The sequence below is a fragment of the Jaculus jaculus genome, chromosome 14 (genome assembly GCF_020740685.1).
Source record: "Jaculus jaculus isolate mJacJac1 chromosome 14, mJacJac1.mat.Y.cur, whole genome shotgun sequence".
Lineage (NCBI taxonomy): Eukaryota > Metazoa > Chordata > Mammalia > Rodentia > Dipodidae > Jaculus > Jaculus jaculus.
Window position 1 is genome coordinate 16,225,335 of NC_059115.1, and position 25,088 is coordinate 16,250,422.

Genomic DNA, 25,088 nt, shown 5'->3' on the forward strand with positions numbered 1-25,088 from the left:
ATGGGCTCAGAGTTCCTATGCCTGCTTTGCCTTGGTAAGTCTTCAGGGCTGTGACAAATGTTCAGATGGGTAAGAAAAACTCATGCGGGATGGAGGTGGTAAACATGGGAAGGACAACGTCCATGAGTGGCATGTCAGAATCTGGGGACCTCACATACATCAGGGGCAACGCCTGCACCTGAGAGATGTAGAATGTGATGCACAGGTGTGTGGAGACACCCTGTGTACTCCAAGGACGAGATGTGCAGGGCCTCCCAGGGGTCTTCCAGTCTCCCCTCTGGAGGCCACAGCCATGCCTGGATACCCCCCCCCTCCCCCAGAATAGAGGGGATAAAGGGGTGGGAATCTGATGGAGGAGCTACCAAGTGTGGAGTTGTGGGTAAGAAGCAGGTTTTTCAATAGACCCCGTCCTTGGGCTGATAGTCCTAGCCTCCGTTTGAACCTACCTCACTGAACAGGCCTGAGAAGGAGATTATAGGCTTGGCTCAATTATATAGTTGTGCTGCGCTTAGAATTAACAAATCCCCTCCCCACACCTCAGTTCCGCTTCTGGTGAGGGGGTGGGGTTGGACATCAATTTGCCACATCTGGCCAGCTCCTTCCTCTTTTTCTAGTTGCAACCTCTCCTCCAAGCTGACACCCTTCCCCTATTCACATATTCACCATACCTGAACCTCCAACCCAGGGCAGGGTGAGTGGGGGAGGAAGCAGAAAGGGTCTTGGTACACTCTGTATGAGTTTTCTACAGCTGCCTACCCACGTATCACCAGCCTGGTAGCTTGAAACAACAGAAATTGATTTCCTCCTAGTTACAAAGATCAGGGTGTCGTGTAAATGCACGTGTGCATGTGGGTTGGAGGCCAGAGGACAACTCAGGTGTCATTCCTCATGTGCTGTCCTTCCTTCCTTCCTTCCTTCCTTCCTTCCTTCCTTCCTTCCTTCCTTCCTTCCTTCTCCCCTTCCTCCCTCCCTTCCTTCTTTCCTTTCCTTTCCAAGATAGTGTTTCACTCTAGCCCAGACTAACCTGTAACTCACTCTAGTCTCAGGTGGCCTCAAACTCACAGTGATCTTTCTACCTCTGCCACCCAAGTGCTGAGATTAAAGACGTGAACCACGATGACTAGCTGTCCACATTTTCTGAGACAGGGTTACTCACTGGCCAGAACTCACCAAGTAGGCTAGATTGACTTGTAGAGAGCCCCAGGAGTTCACCTGTAGTTTCTGCCTTCCCAGAACTGGGGGGGGGGTGGGGGGGCGTATAAGTGTGTTAGCCAGGCGAGTGTGTTACCAAACCTGTCTTTGTGTGTGTGTGTTAGTAAGGGTTCTGGTGATCAAAGCCAAGATCTCACACTTACAGGGCAAGCACTTCACTAGCTGAGCCATCTCCGAGCACTCTTCTCTTCTTATAGGGCACCACTCATCCTGGATGAGAGGCCCAGCCTGCTCCAAGATGGCCGCATCTTAGCTTTTTTCTATTTGCAAAAACTAAATGCCACAGGACAGATTCACAAGTACATGATTTATGCGGTAAGGGGCACAAATCAGCCCATAATATTTCCCTCCCATAATACAGTGCCTATTGGGAAGGCCTATAATGTGAGATGAGCTGGTCCGATTCTGTTGGGAGGAATGCAGTCCATGCTGGCCTTGAGTTTGTGTAGCTAAAGGTGACCTTGAACACCTGATCCTCCCTTTCTGCATCTCTCAGATGCTGAGATTACAGATGTGCACCACAACTGATGGTATGTGCAGTGCTGGGAATTGAACCCAGGACCTCACGTATGCTAGACAAGCACTCTACCGACTGAGCTACATCCCCAGCCTGGGGGCTTCTTAGACCTCCACCAAGGCACAGATTGCATTCCACCGCAGCCTTGCTTCCAGCTGCTAGAATAGGAGGCTTAGAGAAAAAGGCCTGGCCGCATCGGACCTGGCCCAGGCTGCTCGGAAGCCAGCCCGTGACTGCACTCAGCAAGGATGCTCCCAGAGCCAGTGCAGTGCCTCAGCCTGTGGCTCCGTCTCATTTCTGGTGAACTTTTGGGATTTAAATCTGCATAAATCTTGATAAGGGAGGGTAAGGTATCAATTTTTAAAGTTTATTGAGGCAAATGTCAGATCACATAAAATCAACCACTTTGTTCACGCCAGTGACAGTACGTTCACAGTTATGCAGCCAACACCGCTGTCTAGTTTCAAGATATTGTCACCAGCCATAAAGCAATCACTCTCGTGCCCTTCCTCCATCTCCTGGAAACCACTAACCTGCTTCTCTCTCTCTCTCTGGATTTTCATATCCTGGGTACAGCATAAAATGGAACCATACCATGTGTGTTCTTTGGGGACTGACTTATCTGGCTTAGTGCATTTTTTGTTCATTCGTTCGTTCGTTTGATTTTTTCGAAGTAGGGTCTTTTAGTCCAGGCTGACCTGGAACTTGCTGTGTAGTCTCAGGCCAGCTTTGAGCTCACTGCAATCCTCCTACCTCTGCCTCCTGAGTGCTGGAATTGAAGGCATGTGCCACCATGCCCGCTTAGCATGTTTTTGAAGTCTGTTCCTACTGTAACATGCATTAGTACCTCACTCCTTTCTATGGCTGACTAATACTCTCCATAAGAATATTAAACTCAGTGGCTAGAGAGACAGCTTAGTGGTTAAGGCACTTGCCTGCAAAGCCAAAGGACCCAGGTTCAATTCCCCAGGACCCATGTAAGCCAGATTCACAAGGTGGCACATGCATCTAGAGTTTGTTTGCAGTGGCTAGAGGTCCTGGTGCACCCATCCTTTCTTTCTGTCTGCCTCTCTCTGTCTCTCTATCTATCGCTCAAATAAATAAGTAAATAATTAAATATTTTTTTAAAAAAATAATATTAAACTCGGGGCGAGAAAGATGACTTAGCAGTTAAGACACTTGCCTGAGAAGCCAAAGGACCCAAGTTTAACTCCAAGACCCACCTAAGCCAGATGCACAAGGGGGTGCATGCATCTGGAGTTCATTTGCAGTGGCTGGAGGCCCTGGCATGCCCCACTCTCTCCCTCTCTCTAATAAATAAACAAATAAAATATTTTTAGGGCTGGAGGGATGGCTTAGCAGTTAAGGCATTTGCCTGCAATGCCAAAGGACCCAGGTTCAGTTCCCCAGGACCCACGTTAGCCAGATGTGCAAGGGGGCACATGAGTCTGGAGTTCATTTGCAGTGGCTGGAGGCCCTGGCATGCCCATTCTCCCTCTCTCTTTCCCTCTCTCTCCCTTTTTCTCTGCTAAAAAATAAATAAAATATTTTTTAAAAAGAATATTAAGCTCAGGTTGGACTGATGGCTCAGTGGATCAAGCACTTATCAGTAGTTCTGAACACCAGAGTTCAGATCCCAGACCCCATGTAAAAGCTGGAAGCTGAGGTGGACATCTGTAATCCCATTGCCCTGTGATGAGAAGAGAGGCAGAAGCGAGAGTTTCCCAGAAACTCCTGAGATGAGTGGAGAAGTGAACAGTGAGAGACCCTGCCTGAAAACAAAGCAGAAGATGGGGATCGATGTGAAAGTTGTCCTCTGAGCCCCACACAGGCGCTGTGACCCATGTGTCTCTATTCTTTCTCTTTCACTCCCTGCCCCATACTAAATTTAAAAAAATAAATAAAATAAAGAGTGCTAAATTCATTCTGGGGAGATGGCTTAGTTGGTAAATGCTGGCCTCAGAAGCACGAGCAGCGGAGTTCAAGCCCCAGAACCCATGTGAAAATACCAGGTCTGGTGGCGCATGTTTGTAAGCCCAGCACTCGGGAGGCAGAGACAGATGGGTGCCTGGGTTCACTGACCAGCCAGTTAATGAGTGACTAATGGTGAGCAGTGCCAGCCAAGTAGAGACTCTGACTCAAGAAAAACAAAAAATGGAGCTGGGGAAATGGTTTAGTGGTTAAGGCACTTAACTACAAAGCCAAAGGACCCAGATTCAATTCTCCAGGACCCATGCAAGCCAGATGCACAAGGGGGTGCACACATCTGGAGTGCATTTGCAGTGGCTGGAGGCCCTGGCATGCCCATTCTCTCCCCCCCCACCACCACCACCTATTTCTCTCTCAAATAAAGAAAAAAAAATTAAAAAGGAAAGAAAAAAGTGGACAGGATTCTTGAGTAACAGCTGATGTGCTCCTTTGGCCTCTTTCTCTGTTCAAATAAATAAATACATACATATACAAAGTTTGTTGGGAACTTTAATATATGAACATCCTGTAATTTGTTTGTGTTCCCATCAGTTACCCTATTTTGTCCTGCCTCTCTCCCCTCATTCCAGTGGGGACCCCCGTCTTCCAAGGTAGACCTTCCTGTTTGGTTGCTGCATTCCTTTTGTCCGCCTCCATCTTTGTGTCACAATGGCGATGCGCTCAGAACAGGGCAGGTCTTGCAGGTTTTTTATAGTTTGTTTTATAGTTTTATAGTTGTTTTGATAGTTTGTTAATTGACTTCTTGTTTAGACAGGGTCTCACTCTGCCCAGGCTGACCCAGGTCTCACTCCGTAGCCCCTCCCCACCACATACGCACTCACAGAACACAATCAAACACACGCACACAAATTAAATAAATAAAAGAAAAATGTGGGTAAACGTTAACTGATTCTAACTGGTGAAAAAAGGGAGACTAAATGTGAAAGGAACACAATGTTGGGGAAAATTTCCTGAATTTCGTTTTTAACTTTTACTCTCGTTTTATGTTTTGACTTCTTGACACGGGGTCTTGCTACATACCCCAAGCTAGCCTCAAGTTCAAAATCTTGCCAGATGTGGTGGCACACACCTTGAATCCCAGCACTGGGGAAGCAGAGATAGGAACATCGCTGTGAATTCAAAGCCACCCTGAGACTACATAGTGAATTCCAGATCAGGGCTAGAGCGAGATGCTACCTCAAAACAAACAAACAAAAAAATTCAAAATCTTCTTGCCTCAGCCTCCCAAAGTTCTGGGATTGCAGATGTGAGTCACCATACCTGACTTGATTTTGGAAATTTTTCAGGTCCACATAACTTCTTTAGAAAAAATCAAATTGGGTTATAACTGAATCTTTTAAGATTATTTTTGTTTATTCATTTCTTTGTGAGGAGAGAGGGAGGGAGAAGTGTGTGTATGTGTGTGTGTGTGTGTGTGTGTGTGTGTGTGTGTGTGCGCCACAGCCTCTTACCACTGCAAACAAACTCCAAATGCATGCACCACTTTGGGATGTGACTTCATGTATGTACTAGGGAATTGAGCCCCAGGCAGCAGGCTTTGCAAGCAACTACTTTAACCACTGAGCCATCTCCATAGCCCAACCTGTAACTTGTGTAAGACAACAAAACAAAAGTAGATGAAGCTGGGTAATATCTGAACTGTGATGGTCTTTTAACTCTCATGTTCTCGCTGCCTGTTCTGTACCTAAAAGTTCACAATTTGTCTGTCATTGAAATTCCTCCTCCAGGGCTGAGTCTGGGCTGTAGAGCGGAGGAAAAGAATGGTGAGTTTCCTCACATTAACTACATCCCCCTCCGCACTGCCCATAACCTTCTCCTTTGTCTTCAGAAGTCCAAGAAAGGCTTTGCACTCACCATAATAAAGACCAAATTAACTCTGAACATATACATATATACATATATATACACACACATATATATACATATATATTTATTTTGGGTTTTTGTTTTTTGAGGTAGGGTCTCACTCTAGCTCAGGCTGGCCTGGATTTCACTATGTAGTCTCAGGGTGGTCTTGAACTCATAGTGATCCTTCTACCTCTGCTTCCCGAGTGCTGGGATTAAAGGTGTGTGCCACTGTGACTGGCTTTGTAAAAAAATATTTTATTTTTTATTTATTTATTAGAGAGAGGGGGCAGGAGAGAGGGAGGGAGAAAGAGAATGAGCACATCAGGGCCTCTAGCCACTTAATGAGCCACCATGTACATCTGGCTTACGTGGCTACTGAGGAATCAAACCTTGGTCCTTAGGCTTGGCAGGCAAGCACCTTAACCACTAAGCCATCACTCCAGTCCGACTCTGAACTCTTTGCAGAGACGCTTCCCAGGCCTTCGCTCAGTGCTTGGCCCAGCTCTGTGGCTGAACACGAGAGCAATGTCACTCTGCGATGCTGGACTCATTTCCACAATGTCACGGTCATGCTGAGGAGATTGCATGACTCTGGGTACCAGCAAGAACAGAGCTCAGCAGGAAACAAGGCTGAGTTCTCCCTCACTGATGTGCAGCCCAAGGATGCCGGGGAATACTTCTGTGCCTACAAGATGGCAGTCTCCAGCAAGTGGTCAGAAGAGAGCCAGCGCTTACAGCTGGTTGTCACAGGTGAGCAGAGCCGCCTGGGATATGCCCTTTGTGTATATACCAGTTGTTTATTTATGTATTTATTTTTTTGCTTGGGTGTGTGTGTTTATCATGTGTGTGCATGTGCAGAGTATGCAGGTCTATGTACCCTTGCAGCACCCCATGAAGGGCCTACCCACTTACATTCTGAGATGGGGGTCTCCTGTAGACTAGGTTGGCTTCAAACTGCTATGTAGTTGAGGATGACTATGAATCCTCCTGCCTCCACCTCCCAAGTGCTAGGATTACAGGCATGTGTCTTCATATCTGGCTCTTTTTTTTTTATTTTGAGAGCGACAGACACAGAGAGAAAGACAGGTAGAGGGAGAGAGAGAGAATGGGCGCGCCAGCGCTTCCAGCCTCTGCAAACGAACTCCAGACGTGTGTGCCCCCTTGTGCATCTGGCTAACGTGGGACCTGGGGAACCGAGCCTCGAACCGGGGTCCTTAGGCTTCACAGGCAAGCGCTTAACCGCTAAGCCATCTCTCCAGCCCATATCTGGCTCTTTTTAAATTACCATTCTTGTGGGGGGGGGTGCTTGGGAGATGACTCAGTGGTGAAAGTGTTTGATGTGTGTGGTGGCATGAATGTAAAAATGTCCCCCACAGCCTCATGTTTGTGGTTAAGCCTCATACTTAATCCCCAACTAGTGGAGCCCCTGGGAGGCGGAGCTGTATGGGAGGACGTTTGTCACTGGGGTCAGGTCTTGGGATTTGCCAGTGCTAGTGAGTGAGCTCATGCTGCGTCTCCCTACTGATGTGACAAGATGTGACACCTGCCTTTCTGCTCACACCATGCTTTCCCCACCAGAATGAAACTTCCCCTCAAAACTACAAACCCAAATAAACTTTCTGTCTATAAACTGCTTCTGGTCAGGTGCCTTTTTTCTCCCCAGCAATGAGAAAGTAACTACTGTAGAAAATTCATACGAAGAAGTGGGACTTTTGTTGCAATAATCCTGGCCATGTTTTTTGTGTGTGTGTGTTTTGTTTGTTTGTTTGTTTGGTTAGTCTTTCAGAACTGGTTTGTGGGAGAAATATGGAAGGATTTAGAACTTTGGACTACAGATGTCCACCAAATGCAGAGAGAAGTGTGATGGCTTGGTTTATGAAGTTTCAGAGGGGACTGAAGGTCTTTGTCAGGAATTGGGTATAGGCAGTTGGCATGGTGTTCTGCCTGTGTCCTGAGAACTTGAGCAACCTTGAGGACAGAGCAGAGGAATAGGGAAGATTTAAAGTTGTGCACAGAAAGAAATGAAAGTGAATTGAAAAGGTCTCAGGCTAGAGACTGAAGCCCCTTCAGCTGCATTTGTTTAAGAAATTACTACTGGACTACAGAGATGGCTTGGTGGTTAAGGTGCTTGCCTAGGAAGCGTAAGGACCGAGGGTAGATTCTCCATAACCCATGTAAGCCATATGCACAAGGTGGCAACTGTGTCTGGAATTCTTTTACAGTGGTTAGAGGCCCTAGTGTACACATTTTCTCTCTATCTACTTCTCTCTCTTTCAAATAAATAAATAATATAAAAGAAAATTTAAATTTAAAATTTAAAAAAATACCCTACCATTGAGAATTTGCTATCTGCTGCATTGGGACAACAGCAAAGATGCCCTGATGGTGAGGGGTTTCCTGTTCCTCAAAGTTGGGTTTTATCCCTCCCTGGACTAAAAAATTTGGCAGCATAGTTCATCTGGTACTGGTTTTGCAAGCATTGAAATGCAGGAAATAATCAGGCATGGTCACACATACCTTTAAACCCAGGACTTGGGAGGCAGAGGTAGGATGATCACTTTGAGATCAAGGTCAGTCTATAGTTCAAGACTACATAATGAATTCCAGGTCAGTCTGGGCTAGAAGGAGACCCTACCTCAAAAAAAAAAAAAAAAAAAAAAAAAGATGAAGGAATAGAGGGCCATGAAGTACACATGGTTCTTGAGATGGCCACTAGGTGGTGTAAGGCAGGGTTGAAGGATCTGCATGGACACCATGTGGGTGGGGTGTGGCTTGGAGCTACCAGCAGGAACCATGGATTGCAAGGGAGATCCCAGGATGGTGGAGATGCCAGATCTATGGGACTGCCACCAAGGAAAGCTGCCAGGTCAGGTGCATCTACCCAAGAAACAAGCACCACAGCTCAGAAAAGTGGAGCGGCCCAGGGGTTTTGAAGCCCAGAGGATTTCATCATACATCTCAGGTGCCAGGCATGGAGGTGAGGATTTAATGCTTGACCTGATCCAATCTTTCCTTGAAATGCCCCCTTCTTCTTTTTTAGAGTAGGAATGTCTACGCTATGGCATTATGTGTTGGAAGTATGTAACGTGTGTTCTGATTTTACAATGCTCACAGTTAATAGTTAAGAGACTTTTTTTTTTTTTGGTTTTCCAAGGTAGGCTCTCATTCTAGCCCAGACTGACCTGAATTTCATTATGTAGTCTTCAGGCTGGCCTCAAACTCAGTGATCCTCCTACCTCTGCCTCCTGAGTGCTGGGATTAAAGGCCTGTGCCACCACGCCTGGCTCAAGAGACTGTCTTGAGTCTCAGGTGCACAATTAAAGATTATGGGGACTTTTGGAGTTTGGACTGAGTACATTTTGTATTGTGACATGGCCATGATTCTAAAGGGACCAGGGGTGGAAGGTGGTGGTTTGAATGTAAAATGTCTCTTATAGCCTCATGTGTTTCTGATTAACCCTCATATTTATTCCACAACTGGTGGATCCTTTGGAAGGTGGAGCTTTGCTGGAGGAGGTATGTCATGGGACCTCGGGATGTTATAGTCCACCCCAGATTCCCAGTGCTAGAGAGCCCACTTTTTTTTTTCAAGGTAGGGTCTCACTCTAGCTCAGGCTGACCTGGAATTCACTTTGTACTCAAACTCATGGCAATCGTCCTACGTCTGCCTCCCTGTCTCCCGAGTACTGGGATTAAAGGCATGTGCCACCATGTCCCCGCTAATCCTTTCCTTTTGTAAGTTGCTTCTGGTCAGGTGTTTTGTCCCAACAGGGAGAAGGTAACTTCTATACTGTGTATGCATAAGTACATGAGTTTAGATCCCCAGAACCCATTAAAGCTGAATGCATTCATGTGAGTATCTGTAATCTCGGTGCTCTTCCAGTGGGATACGGGGCAGATACACGAGAATCCCTGGAAGCTCGTAGACCAGCCAGGCAGGCAAATGCAACAGTGAACAACAAGAGACCCTGCCTCAAATAAGGCGGAAGGAGATGACCAACCCTGAGGTTGTCCTCTGACCACAACCTGTGTTCCATAGCACATACACTGTCCCACTCACACATACATGAGCACAGACCCTCTACACAATCTTTCCTTGGTGCACAGTCCATGTACAAAGTAATGGGCTCCATAATGATATTTTTATTCAAGTATATGATTTACTTTGACTGTGGTCCACTCGCTAACCTCTCCTGCTCCCCCACCTCCTGCTGGTCCACTGCCTCTTCCCAAATAGATCTGCCCTTTGATGTTACTTTTGCTATGATGGGACCTGGCTGGAGAATCCAGGAGACAGAAAGACAGATGCAGCATCTTGTATGAAACAGGGGAAGTAGAGACCGAATAGGGGGACAAGGGTGTCACCGGGGTCTCAGTGAGTCTTGATGATGTAGGAGAGTGCTGTAGAGATGTCAATGAGCAGAAAATTTTTTTTTAAATTTATTTTTTTTAAATGTTTTTTTTTTTAATTATTTATTTATTTGAGAGCGACAGACATAGAAAGACAGATAGAGGAAGAGAGAGAATGGGCGCGCCAGGGCTTCCAGCCTCTGCAAACGAACTCCAGACGCGTGCGCCTCCTTGTGCATCTGGCTAACGTGGGGCCTGGGGAACCGAGCCTCGAACCGGGGTCCTTAGGCTTCACAGGCAAGCGCTTAACCACTAAGCCATCTCTCCAGCCCGAGCAGAAAATTTGACATAAGTCAGGCCAACAGATCAGGGCTATCATAGCTGCTATGGAAAATACTGTAACAGGTGCCAAGAGATGCCGCCTGGGCATGCCATATAATGTAAAGCACCAGGGTCGCTCAGGGGGTCAAAGGAGGGTGAAGAATGGTGGACAAGATCCTTTATTGTGTTGCTAAGGAAAAGAACAAGGGGATGAGGGGCTGTCCCTGGGTATCAGGTACTTGGTTTTAGGGTGATTAGGGCCAAGTGGATAGAGGACCCAAGGGTGAGAGCCCAAAAGGACATGTGGGTGTTTGGGGTCAGGATTGGGTTGTTTGTATTTGGAATGTATACTCAAATATGAATTGTCTACTACCTCTGGAAATTAACTAACCCTGCCTCTTCAAGGTCAGCCAGAACCCAAGATATCAAAGCATCAAATATAGAAATAAAAGATGGGAGCTGGAGAGATAGCTTAGCAGTTAAGGTGCTTGCCTGTGAGGCCTAAGATACACCTGTTCAGTACCCATGTAAGCCAGATGCACAAGGTGATGCATGCGTCTGGAGTTTGTTTGCAGTGGCTAGAGGCCCTGATGTGCCCATTCGCCCCCCCCTTCAAATAAATAAATAAAAACAAAATATTTTTTTGAAAAAAAAGAATATAAGATGGGGGCTGGAGGAATGGTTTAGTGTTTAAAGTGCTTGCTTGTGAAGCCTAAGGACCCAGGTTCAACTCCCCAGAGCCTATGTAAGCCAGACACACAATTTGACACATGTACACAAGGTGGCACATGCATCTGGAGTTTGAGTGTAGTGTTAGAGGCCCTGGTGTGCTACCTCATATTCTCTCTTTTCCTCTCTCTCTCTCTCTCTCTCTCTCTCTCTCTCACACACACACACACACACACACACACAGATAAAACTAAAAGATGGTTAACACAGAGCATGGTTGAACTAGTCCCAAGGTGTACAGGAAAACTGGAATCCTTGGCTCTTCCCTTATTTTCCTTACCTTGATTTCCTCAGGATCACTCCCAGAGCCCTCCCTGTCAGCCAGCATCTCTACAGTGACTTCAAGCCACAGGACACTCCTATGTCGGATTCCATACAATGGAACCAGAACCGAGTGTTTCATAATTGCTCTGCTGAAAACAGGGATCTCAGAACCATTGCAGACCAAGAAAGTAAGAAAAAACCAAACTGACTTCATGCTCTGCAACGTGACCAGTAAGGACAATGGAAACTACAGCTGTGTGCACTACCAGTGCAACTGGCCATACCTGGGCTCCTCTCCCAGCCACGGCCTGGAGATCCGGGTGTCAGGTGAGGAGGAGACTAATGGCCCTGACACGGGACATGGCTCGAGTATCCTTTTCTGCGATCCAGTCTGTGCTACACAACTTACCTCTCTAACTCATTCAGTCTGCACTTCCCATGAGGACAGTGCCAGTTATGCAGGCCAGATGACCTCTCTGGAACCACAAAAATATTTATCCTTGCATTGCTGTACAAACACAAATGTAAAATTACTTCCTACTTATGCCAGGGAAGAAGAGACAGAGTGAGCAGAGATTGATTGATGGAATATGAGGCTGAGGGAACTCACTGCATGGGAAAGTGCCTCTGGCACAGTGTTGGAAGCTGGAGGGGAAGAAAGAAAATGAAGATGGAGGAGGGAGGAAACAAGGACGAATGCATGTGAGGTTGTTACACAAGTGACTTGAAATCACAAGGAAGGGAGATAATGGGAAATTTTGCATCACGTTCATCTATCTGTTCATCCTCCTACTGTCTATCCATCCATCCATCCTTTTTCTTAAAAAAAAATTATTTAGTTAGTTATATGTGTGTGGACCATGTCATGGTCTTTTCCACTGCCAACAAATGCCAGATGCTTGGGACACCTTTTGCTTATGTAGATAGCTTGAGAATTGAACCCAGGCTAGCCCTCTTTCCAGCCCCCTATTTATTCACCCATCCACCCACCTGTCCATTCCCATCCGTTCATCCACTGTCCATCCATCCATTCACACATCTATCCACCCACCTGCTCCACCATCAATCCCTCACCCACACGCACACCTGCATGCTCACACACACACACACACACACCCATACCTATCAACAACAACATAACCTTCCAGTATGTAATTCCACATACAACGAGCCAGACAGAAAGATGACTCATAGCGACAGAGTAGGATGGTGGTGGTCTGGGGACTGGCTGCAGAGAACGTTCAGTTTGGACTAGAAGATTCTACCGAAGATACAGAAGTATGGATAGATCCATTCCCTAAACACACATGCACATTTGTAATAAATACATGTATAGAGTTCAGACTTCCGGTCAAGATGGCGACCGCCTAGCTGCACTACAGACAACAAGGAAAAAAAAGATAGATGCAGACCCTAAGGAGAGAGCTGCCCCAACATACCTCAAAAGGGGCCCAACTGAAACTAAGGACAACTGGCGAAATAAGCAAGGGTGATGTTTTCCTGTGAACCGGATACCAGCACAAAGGGGAAGGAGATCGACGCAGAGAAAAATCATCTCCTACCAAATCAGAGAGCCAGAGCCTCAGAGGCCCCCAACACCTCAGCACTGAAGCAGACCAAAAATGAACCCAACATGGCTCAGGGAAATCTTGCGGAAGAGGGGGCGGAAAGAATGTCAGAGTTACATGTTGGGTCATGATTTGCAGAGACATTTATCATACTAATAACTGGGGGCTAACTCCACAATGCACGACCCATTTTCATTAACAAGGAGGGTCTAATGGGAGGGGGTAGATCACAGATGAGCCTAAATAATGGTACCAAACTGCCTGTATTCACTGAAAAGAAAACTAATAAATTAAATTTAAAAAAAATACATGTATATGCGTGCGGGCGTGCACGAGTGTGCACGTGCGCGCGCGCACACACACACACACACACACACACACACACACACACACACATGCTCAGGCTGGCCTGGAACTTGAGGTCATGCTGCCTCAGCCTGCTGGGAGGATTTCAAGCATGCTCCACCATTCCTGACTGGGTGGTGGGATATATTATGGGATGTAGTTTTTAATTTAGTTCAGAGAAAGAGAGAGAGAGAGGAGAGAAAGAGGCAGATAGAGTGAGGAGGGGCACACCAGGGCCTTCAGCCAGGCAAATGAACTCCAGGTGCATGCTTCACCCTGTCCCATCTGGTTTACATGGGTCCTGGGGAATTGAACCAAGGTCCTTTGCAGGCAAGAGCCTTAACTACTAAGTCATTTCTCCAGCCCAGGGTTGTATTTTTGTTTTGTTTTATTTACCCAGCCTTGCAGAGATCTGTTTTTGAGCTAGAACTTTCTGGTGTGGATGATGGGCTACATTTGCTGGTAAAAGGAGGGCAGCGCTGCACAGGACACAGGAAGAGGTTTGGCTTTAGAACGTCGGAGGCCATCTGTGTGGAGGGTGGGAAGATGAGCCAGAACACAGGAGCTGTGTGGAGAGCAACCTAGAGGGCTGCCAGCTGCAGAGAGGGAAGCCATGCGCTTCTCGGCCGCTCAGAGACAGCACCGCTGTCCATAGGCAGGACGCACGCTGGCGAGGTTCCCACATAACCACTGAATGCCTTTCCTGCATCTTGTTTTCTAGATAGGCATCAAACACCTGGAGCACCTGAGCACAAAACAGGTAAGATCGTTAGAAAGGAGGTGTTTTCCTGATTAGTTCTGTGTCCATGGGACAGGGACCCCCTTTCCTTCAAGTGAACAGGAGGCATCTCAATGTCCACTATAGATGGATGGATGGATGGATGGATGGATGGATGGATGGATGGATGGATGGATGGATACAGAGGGACTGGATGCACCAGGGCCTCAGCCACTGCAATGGAACGCCAGACACGTGCGCCCCCTTGTGCACATGTGCAACATTGCAGGCTTGAGCATCTGGCTTATGTGGGACCTGGAGAGTCTAACATGGGTCCTTAGGCTTCGCAGGCAAGCGCCTTAACCACTAAGCCATCTCTCCAGCCCGAGGTCTTGTTTTTGAAACAAGATCTCATGTGGCCCAGGCTGGCCACAAACTTACTATGTACACAAGGTTGACCGTGAACTTTTGATCCACCTGCCTTAACTTCCCTGAGTGCTGGGATTACAGCTGTGTGCCACCACACCCAGTTTATGCATTGCTGGAGCTTGAACCTAGGGCTTTGGGCATGCTAGGCAAGCCCTCTATCAGGTGAACATTCCCAATTGACCAGATTATTTTTTAACCTTAAAGTTCTCAAAAACAATGAATAAATCAATTCTTTATTTGTATTTTATTTGATAGAGAAAGAATGTGTGTGTGTGTGTGTGTGTGTGTGTGTGTGTGTGTGTGTACGCACACACAAACGTGCCCACCACGGGCCTCTTGCTGCTGTAAATGAATTCCAGACACGTGTGCCATTTTTTGTCTAGCTTTATGTGAATACTGGGGAACCGAACCCAGGTAACAGGCTTTGCAAAGCAAGTGCCTTAAACTCCTGAGCCACTTCCCCAGCCCTAAGTTTGTTTGTTTGTTTGTTTCCATATTGCCTAGCCACAATGTTACACATATTTTTAACTTTTTTTCACTTATTTATTTGGTAGAAACAGAAACAGAGAATTAATGTCTAATTTGTGACATGACCAGAAAAAGTAGCAAATTCTTTCCTAGTATCCAAAGACTGGGAAGTGGAGAAATAGGAACAAATGGGTTTAGTGTGTCATTTTGCAAACAGAGAAAGAGAGGGAGAGAGGAGAGAGAGATAGAGAATGGCCGTGCCAGGGCCTCTTGCCACTGAAATGCCACACTCATGCACCACTTTGTGCATCTGGCTTTATGTATGTGGGTACTGGGCAGTTGAACCCAGGCTAACAGGATTTGCAAACAACTTTAACCACTGAGCTATCTCTCCAGCCCTATAATGTGCCTTTTTTCAAACGAGAGAGAGAGACTGGCATGCCAGGGCCTCAGCCACTGCAATGGAACTCCAGATGCCTGTGCCACCTACTGCGCATGTGCCACCTTGCGCTTGGCTCACCTTTGTGCATCTCACTTAATATGGGAGCTGAAGAGAGATGAAGCATGGGTCCTTAGGCTTCACAGACAAGCGCCTTAATGGCCAAGCCGTCTCTACAGCCCTAATGTGCCATTTTTTTAATAATAAATTTTTATTTATTTATTTGAGAGAGACAGACACAGAGAGAAAGACAGATAGAGGGAGAGAGAGAGAATGGGCGCGCCAGGGCTTCCAGCCTCTGCAAACGAACTCCAGACGCGTGCGCCCCCTTGTGCATCTGGCTAACGTGGGACCTGGGGAACCGAACCTTGAACCGGGGTCCTTAGGCTTCACAGGCAAGTGCTTAACCGCTAAGCCATCTCTCCAGCCCTAATGTGCCATTTTGAAAGCAGGATAGAAAGCAGCTCCTGAATTAGGTGTGCATTTGAACTTTGATTCACTATTATGGGGCTCGTCAGAGTCTGTGCAGCCTACAGTATGAGTTCCTCAGAAATGGCTCAAAGTATCTCGTCTCTCAGGTTCCACACTCAGTGCCCAGCGCTGAGACATCATTCCCTTGCAGCTGACTGCCCTGAAGATTGTCATAGCTGGATTCTAAACCTATCTCAGCTGTGTGGTTTGAGGCAGTTGCTTTATTTCTTGGTATCTAGTTTAGCTTGTGATCAAATATCTGAAGGGATAAAAAAAAACTTAGGGGAAGCAGGATTTGGGCTCATAGATGAAGGACACAGCGCATCACGGTGGGGAAGGCGTGGTGGAGGACAGTGCCGCCCAGAGCACTGAGAACTTAGGGCACAAGGCTTGCTCACATCTCAGTGAGGAGAACTAGGGTCAGCAGTAGGGCTGTGTTTCCACCCTGTGTCGTCGCGCTCCTACAGCCTTACTACAGGTAAAAGGTTCCACAGCCTCCAAGACTGCGCCACCAGCTGGAAACCAATGGTTCCAATGCATGAGCCTGTGCGGGAGATTTCACGTTTAAATCACAATAGTTTCATAATGGAGATAGCACAGTGCCCAGTGAGACATCTCTACTGCTCAGGGAACATCACTGAACAGGATGGACAAAACTGTTAAGAGCCAGACAGTGGGGAGGAGTGCTTTGGAACTCTTCTGGACATGAAGCACCTATCACATTCATGACCCCACAACTGACGTCATACATGCACCAGACCTGCACAATATTGGGACCATCATTTCCACTTCAATGATAGCGTCAGAAAAAGAAAAAAAAAAAAAGAGGTCATGCATGGTGACACATGCCCTTAATCCCAGCACTTGGGAGGAAGCGAGGAGGATCGTCATGAGTTTGAGGCCAGCCTGAGACTGCATAGTGAATTCCAGGTCAGCCTGAGCTAGAGTGAGATTCTTCCTTGAAAAAAAATAAAAATAAAAAGACATCAAAATAGAATCGGGACTAATTAGAAAGAAAAGAGGAGTAGGGAAATAAATGAAGGTATTAGTAGGGAATTATGATCAAAATACACTATGAAGCCGGGCATGCTGGCTCATGCCTTTCACCCCAGCACTCGGGAGGCAGAGGTAGGAGGATCACCATGAGTTCAAGGCGACCCTGGGACTACACAGTGAATTTCAGGTCAGCCTGAGCTACAGTGAGTCCCTACCTTGAAACCCTTCCCAGAAAAATACATTATGTACATATTTGAAAGTGGTCAGTAAGAGAGTTAAAATGGAGATAGTAAATCTTAGAGGTTTGTTGTCAAGACAAGAAAGAATATGTACGAAGCAGCTGGTGCAGAGCTGGCTTACAATGACAGGCGGATTGACGGCTATGGATGAAATGCACAGTTGGAGCTTCCCTATGTGAGACGCTGTCCTGCTCTCTCCGTGTGTTATCAGCCTATGCATTCTATACTGTCCCCCCAAAAAGTGCCACTACTGCTATCCTTACTGTAGAGATGGAGAAAAGTCCTCACAGCCGTGGAAAGACCCAGTCCTCCAGTGACATATTGGAAACTGTACCACTGGCCCCTTTTTCTTCTGTTTTTTTTATTATTATTATTATTTCTTATTTGAGACAGAAAGAGAGGGAGGGAGGGAGGGAGGGAGGGAGAGACTTGGCACGCCAGACTCTAGCCACTACAAACTCCAGATGCATGTGCCACCTTGTGCATCTGGCTTACATGGGACCTGGAGAATCAAACCTGGGTCCTTAGGTTTCACAGGCAAGAGCCTTAACTGCTAAGCCATCTCTCCAGCCTTCTAATTTTTTTTTAATTTTTATTTATTTATTTATTTGTGAGCGACAGACAGAGAGAAAGACAGATAGAGGAAGAGAGAGAATGGGCACGCCAGGGCTTCCAGCCTCTGCAAACGAACTCCAGACGCATGCGCCCCCTTGTGCATCTGGCTAACTGGGACCTGGGGAACCGAGCCTCGAACCGGGGTCCTTAGGCTTCACAGGCAAGCGCTTAACCACTAAGCCATCTCTCCAGCCCCCTTTTTTCCCCCTTTTTTGTGTGTGTGCACATGTGCGGGCGCCTGTCTGTATACAAGTGCCCATTTGTATGCATGTGTGCACATGTGGGTTACAGGCTTATGCCACCATGCCTGGCATCTTTACATGGGTACTAGGGATCGAACTCATGTCCTCATGTTTTTGAGGTAAGCACTCTACTCACTGAGCCATCTTCCCATCCTTGGTTTTGTTTTCATACAGGGCGTCACTACATTGCTTAAGCTGGCCTGGAAGTTTCTGTGTGCCCCAGACTGGCCTCAAACTCGTGATCCTCCTGTCTCTGGTGACTGAGGGCTGGGATCATGGGTGTGCGCCACCACACCTGGCTTGTCCCGCTCCTGCTCCGGCTACACTGTCAGTGCGCTGAGAGGCAAACTGGTTTTCTGACGTTCCCTTCTCCCACCAGACAGCAGACTCGTCTTCTTCACCACGTTCAGCTGTCTCTGCATCTCTCTCCTCTTCCTCTCCATCTTCCTCATCTACAGATGCACTCAACAGGGTGAGTTCAGAGAACGAGACAGCAGTCTTGGAAAGGGGTTGTGAGAGAAGGGTTTCTTAGTGGATAATTTCCCACTGCATCTGTCTTGTAGATTCAGCACGGGAAGCATCCCCCAAGAGGTAGATGGAAACAGCTCTCGGCAAGCTTTATGCCCACTGACTTCCCACCCATTCTTTGGAAACTTCACTTGCCAGTGATCGCCAGCCCACCTGAGCCCCAACCCCAGCCTGCTGTACCTCCCCTACGCCCTTACCCTCTCCCTCAGATCATCAGACCCCACCCCCCAGTCGTTCTCTTTCCCTCCCACTCACCCTCCCCCCCCTCTCTTTCAGAGCCAGCCATTCCACATTTCTCCAGCAGGAACAGGAGACTACAGGTAAGAGATAAGACATAAGCAAATGATGAATGAGAAACAGCTGCACTCAGGGCTGGAGAGATGGCTCAGTGGTTACGGCACTTGCCTGCAAAGCCTAACGACCTACGTTCCATTCCCCAGTGCCCACATAAAGCCAGATGCACAAAGTGGCACACGCATCTGGAATTCGTTACAGCAGCTGGAGGGCCTGGCCCACCCATACTCACTCACTCACTCTCTCTCCCTCCCTCTTTTACTCTCTCTCTCTCTCTCTCTCTCTCTTTCTGTCTAGCACTGCTTGCAACTAAATATTTTTTTAAAAAAAATGGAAAAATCTGCATTTAAAATAAACCATTATTCACTGCTGGCAGGAGTAGAAACTAGTCCCACCACTGTGGAAATCTGTATGGAGGTTCTCAAAATGCTAGAAACAGACCTGCCATATCACCCAGCTACAATACTCCTCGTATTTCCTCTGAGGATCCCAAGACAACGCATCACAGAGGCACTTGCATATCAATGTCTACTGTGTTCACAATAGCTAAGTTACAGAACCCATTTGGAAGTCCAACAACAGAGGAATGATTGAGAGCGAGAGAGAGGAAGAGGCAGAGAGAATGAGAGAATGGGTGCACCAGGGCCTTCAGCCACTGCAAACAGACTCCAGACGCATTTGCCCCCTTGTGCCTCTGGCTTATGTGGGTCCTGGGGAATCAAACTGGGGTCCTTAGGCTTTGCAGGCAAACGTCTTAACCACTAAGCATTTGTCCAACCCAAGAGGAATGATTTTTAATGTGACATGTAGGCACAATGGAACTTTTTCATAACCACTATAGGCTGGGGGAACCTATTCTCAATGCTGTACATTTGCTCTAGTGTTTGCTTGTGTGTATGTGTGTGTGTGTGTACACACACATATGTATGTGTGTGGGCACGTGTGTGCATGAGTGTATATGCATGTGTCATATGTGTGTGTGAAGGCTGGAGATTACTGGCTGTCTTCCTCACTTGCTTTCTACCTTATTCTTCAAGACAAGATCTTGTACTGGACGTGGAGCTCACTGATGTGGCTAGCCTATCTAGCCAACAAACCTAAGAATCGCTCCTATTTCTGCCACCCCAGTGCTTGGATTACTGGACAGGCTGCCACACCCAGCTTTCACGTGGGCTCTGCGGATTTGAACTCGGGTCTTCATGCTTATGCAGCAAGCACTTCACCCACAGAGCCATCGCCCCCACCCTTGCTCTGACTTTCATGAGCACCAGTTAGAATTGATTGTTTAGTGTCATTTTATTTTTCAAAATATTTTATTTATTTATTTGCAAGCAGGGACAGAGAGAGAATGGTCACTGCAAACAAACTCCAGATGCATGTGCCTGTTTGTGCTTCTTGGCCACTCAGCTCTAAATAACTTCTGTACCCATCTATTTTCCCCCAAAGACTAAGGCCCCGCAGGGAATGTGACCGGCGCTGAGCTGAACAGCCACACACCACCTGAAGTGGCTATTGTCCCTGCTGAGCAGCCCTCGGAACTCTGTGGCTGTGCAACCTGAAAGTATATGAAGAGGAGAAGGGACCCAGTGCAGGAGGACTCTGATTGCTCAGCATCCCATGTGCACAGCAACTTCTAAAAGGTCATCCAAAAAAAAAGAAAGAAAGAAAGAAAGAAAAAAGCCGGGCGTGGTGGCGCACGCCTTTAATCCCAGCACTCGGGAGGCAGAGGTAGGAGGATCACCGTGAGTTCGAGGCCACCCTGAGACTACAGAGTTAATTCCAGGTCAGCCTGAACCAGAGTGAGACCCTACCTCGAAAAACCAAAAAAAAAAAATAAATAAAAATAAAAATAAAAATAAAAGGTCAGAAAACACACCATGAGGGCAGATAATCAGCTGCTGACTAATGGAGTAGCCCTAGGTCGCTAACAGGCGGACGAAGCAGCTGACTGTATCTGCTTCACGATTCGCTCAAGTGACGCTGGTGGCCTCCTCGCCTCAAACCAAGACCAACTTCCTCTCTGACACAAATGTAATGGATTTCTTGCGGCATCATCCGTCTGTTCGATCATGCCTGTCCTCCCAGGATTCAGAAGGCTGAGGAAGAAGGGTTGTGAGTTCAAGGCCAGCCAGGGCTTCATGGTGAGACCCTGCCTCAAAGAAAATTAAGATAGGGCTGGAGACATGGCTTAGCAGTTAAAGGCACTTGCTGACAAAGCCAAAGGACCCATGTTCAATTCCCCAGTACCCGTGTAAGGCAGATGCACAAGGCGTGCATGCATCTGGAGTTCATTGACAGGGGATAGGAGGTCCTGAAGCGCCCATTCTCTCCCTCTCTCTCCCTCCCCCCCCCTCTCTCTCTCTCTCTGCCTCTGGCACTCCCTCTCTCAAATAAATAAAAATATTTGTAATTAAATAAAAAAGAAGTCATTTATGTTATTTCTTTCACGTCTGCTCCCTCATGTGGGTCCAGCACAGTCACACATCCCAGGGGACAGTTAGGAGTATCAGGACTGATGGAAAAGTATTTGAAGGCAGCATGAACATTACTTCGTCACTTTTTTCATTGCTATGACAAAATACTTGTCAAGAAGCAACTTGAGAGAGGAGAGGGGTGGGCTGAGAGATTGATCAGTGCTTAAGGTGCTTGCCTGAAAAGCCTAACAACCTGGGTTCAATTCCCAGTACCCACATAAAGGCAGATGCACAAAATGGTGCATGAATCTGGTTTGTTTGCAGTGGCTAGAGGCCCTGTCACGCCCACTCTCTCTTACTCTCCTTGCAAATAATTAATATTTTTAAAAGTGAGCCACGTGTAGTGGCACATGCCCTTCGTCCCAGCATTCGGGAGGCAGAGCAGGGAGGATTGCTGTGAGTTCGAGGCCACCCTGAGAGTACATAGTGAATTCCAGGTCAGCCTGAGCTAGAGTAAGATGCTACCTCAAAAAAAAAAAAAAAAAAAGAGGAATATTAAAACGGAGAGAAGAGGGCTGGAGAGATGGTTTAGTGGTTAAAGCACTTGCTTGAGAAGCCTAAGGACCTGGGTTCTACTCCCCAGTACCCAAGCAATCCAGATGCACATGATGGCACATGCCTCTGGAGTTCGTTTGTAATAGCTGGAGGCCCTGGCATGCCCATTCTCTCTGTCTAATAAATAAATAAAAATTAAAAAATAATTTAAATAATTAAATAATTTAAAAAATTTAATCCCCGCACTCAGGAGTCAGAGGTAGGATGATCACTGTGAGTTCCAGGCCACCCTGAAAGTACATAGTCAATTCCAGGTCAGCCTGGACTAGAGTGAAACCCTACTTCAAAAAAAAAAAAAAATTGAGGGGAGTGTGCTGTAGAGATGGTTCAGCCATTAAAGCACTTGCCTGCAAAGCCTAAGAACCCTGGTTCTTAAGGCACATGCCTTTAATCCCAGCACTCGAGAGGCAGAGGTAGGAGGATCACCATGACTTAGAGGCCACCCTGAGTCTACATACTGAATTCCAGGTCAGCCTGGGCTAGCGCTACCTCAAAAAAACAAAAATCAAAGTGAAAAAATTTTTTTAAAAAGGCTTATTGGAAACAGACACAGAACACAGGGGAACTCTGAAACTGAGTGCCCTGGTTGGGCTGGTTTCTCTCAATGCATCGTTGTAAGGATTATTCTAAGTGAGGTTTTGGCTTCACTGACACTTCGTGATCGCATGTATAGGCAAACATGAAGCCGTGTGCGGCACTCCTGGGACCCAGCACACAGGAGGCTGCGAGTTTGAGGCCAGCCTGGACTGTGCAGAGCGACCGCACGCGGCTGAGGAGGTGGGTAAAGCTCTCATGAACTGAGTGCAGGTCCCCAGCAGCCACATAAAATGACAGGCATGGCGGTGCTCGCCCCTGTTACCCCAGCACTGGGGAGGCAGACACAGGGAACCCCTGGGGCTCACTGACTAGCTGGTCTAGATGAATTGATAAGCTCTAGGTTCAGCAAGAAATACTATCTCAAGGAATAAGGTAGAGAGCTGGAGAGGCAGTTCAGAGGTTAAGGCTCTTGCCTGCAAAGCTTAAAGACCCTAGTTCAATTCCCCAGTACCCATGTAAAAGCCAGACACACTAAGTGTTGTATGCCTCTGGAGTTCATTTGCAGTGGCTAAAGACCCTAGTGTGCCCTCTCTCTCGCCCTCACTCTCTCTTTTCCTCTCCCTGTCTCTGCTTGCAAATAAATAAAAACTACTTTTTAGGATTGGAAAGACGGCTTAGCAGTTAAGGTTCTTGCCTGCAAAGCCTAAGGACCCAGGTTCAACTCCCTAGAACCCACGTAAGCCAGATGCACATGGTGGTGCCTGCGTCTGGGTGCTTGTGGATATGTTCGTGTCTGTGAGCAGTGTGCACATGCCACGGCACGTAGGTGGAGGTTAGAGGCCAGCTCTGAATGTGTCCTCAATGTCCCACCTCATTTGAGGCAGGGTTTCTCTCTGCGGTTGTTCTTTTTGCTGTGAGAGCTTCCAGGAAAGTCTCCTGTCTCTGCCTCCTAGCTGACCACTGGAGCGCTAGGACGTCACAAGGCCACCATGTCGTCGGGCTTTTTACGTGGGGTCGAGGATGGAACTCAGAACTCGGGCTTGCGTGAAGGGCCCTTGATCCACTGAGCCATCTCCCAAGCCCGGCGTCCTGACACTCTCTAGACAGTTACATTTTTCTGTCACTTTTGCTTTTCTCGTTCTTGATAAATTTTCCCTCCCCTTTTACCCTGAGAGGAATGTTATGTAAGGTGGTCATTCCTGTGATGTTTTCTATATTTCAAGGGTTTTTCTTTTTTCTTTTTTTTTTTTTTTTAAATATAGTCTTGTCTTTTTGGTTTTTTGAGGTAAGGTCTTGCTTTAGCCCAAGCTGACTCACTATGTAGTCTCAGGGTAGCCTCGAACTCATGGCAAAGCTCCTACCTCTGCCTCCTGACTGCTGGGATTAAAGGCATGCACCACCATGGCCAGCTAAAGATATAGTTTTAAACATTCTATTTATCTATTTTATTTATTTATTTATTTGAGACAGAGAGAGGGGGAGAGAGAAAGAGAGTGAGAATGGACCCTCCAAAGCCTCCAGCCATTGCAAACGAACTCCAGACACATGTGCCACCGTGTGCATCTGGCTTACATGGGACCTGGAGAATTGAACCTGGGTCCTTGGGCTTTGCAGGCATATGCCTTATCTGCTAAGCCATCTTTTCAGCCCATTTCAAGGTATTGGTTTTTTTTGTCGTCGTCGTTTTTCTTCTGGAAATTATCTAATTTTTTTCTCAATCAGACCCTCTTTTATTTTCATATCATGATCTTTTCCTCCCATTATGATGGTCTTGTGTAGGTAGTGTCAGGCACTGTGAGGTCATGGATATCCAGGCCATTTTGTGTCTGGAGGGAGCACGTTGTAAGGAGTCCTACCCTTCCTTTGGCTCTTACATTCTTTCCGCCACCTCTTCCGCAATAGACCCTGAGCCTTGGAAGGTGAGATAGAGATGTTACAGTACTGAGCACTCCTGTCACTTCTTTCCAGCACCATGGTGCCTTCTGAGTCATCCCAAGATCACTGCCATTTGAAAAGAGAAGATTCTCTACCAAAAGCAAGAGTAGCATTAATATAAGGGTATGAACATTAAGAGAAGTGCTTACTGGGCAGTTTGGTAAGCATAGTCTATACATTTACCCAGACAGCAGCAGACTTTACACCCCTAGAGCTCATGACTACCCCTGTTTTAAGTTTTCAGTATCAGGGATGTATTCTCTCCCATGGAGCAGGCCTCCAGTCCAATTAGAAGGCAGTTGGTTTCCACCATGACAGACATGCCACTATTGCACCCATTGGCTCATTTGGCCTGGCTGACCAAATATAAGGTTTGCAGTGTCCACTGTTGAGTATCTTCACTGGTGTTTTCTCTTTCTCTCAGGGTTTTGTTGTTGTTGTTTTTTTTTGTTTTGGTTTTGGTTTTGGTTTTGGTTTTTGTTTTTTGAGGTAGGGTCTCACTCTAGCACAGGCTGACCTGGAATTCACTATGTAGTCTCAGGGTGGCCTTGAACTCATGGTGATCCTCCTACCTCTGCCTCCCGAGTGCTGGGATTAAAGGCATGCGCCACCACACCCAGCCTTTTTTTTTTTTTTTTTTGAGACAGGATCTTATGTAGCTCAGGCTAGCCTCAAACTTGTTATGTAGCTGAGGATGACCTTGAACTTCTGATCCTCCTGTCTCCACCTCTTGAGTTCTGGGATCACAGGCACATGCCACCACACCTGGTTGATGAAGTGCTAAGGATCAAATTCAGGGTTTTGTGCATGCTCAACAAACATTCTATCCACTGAGGCACATCTCTGATCTTACAATTTTTTTTGAGACAAGGTCTCATGGGGCCCAAACAAGACTCAGACTCATGTAGCTGAGGATGACCTTGAACTTCTGACCCTCCTGCCTCTACCTACCAAGTGCTAGGATTGCAGGTATGCACCATGCCTGGCTTCACTTCTATGCAATTT

General features: G+C 47.0%; 1 protein-coding gene across 1 annotated transcript; it reads left to right on the forward strand.

Moving 5' to 3' along the window:
- Vstm1 (V-set and transmembrane domain containing 1) lies at positions 1 to 22,412 on the forward strand. The gene is made up of 5 exons (XM_045133337.1): positions 1 to 34; positions 5,446 to 5,481; positions 6,032 to 6,316; positions 11,390 to 11,557; positions 22,285 to 22,412. Exons 1-5 carry the CDS (start codon positions 1 to 3, stop codon positions 22,410 to 22,412), a joined length of 651 nt encoding a protein of 216 aa, XP_044989272.1.
- Positions 22,413 to 25,088: the final 2,676 nt, after the last annotated feature.

What these genes read in the sequence shown, in the direction of transcription:
- Vstm1 (XM_045133337.1), top strand. Translation starts at nt 1, where the DNA reads ATGGGCTCAGAGTTCCTATGCCTGCTTTGCCTTG. An exon ending in CCTATGCCTGCTTTGCCTTG is followed by an intron (nt 35 to 5,445) that starts GTAAGTCTTCAG and finishes TTCCTCCTCCAG; the next exon opens with GGCTGAGTCTGGGCTGTAGA. An exon ending in CTTACAGCTGGTTGTCACAG is followed by an intron (nt 6,317 to 11,389) that starts GTGAGCAGAGCC and finishes TGCTGAAAACAG; the next exon opens with GGATCTCAGAACCATTGCAG.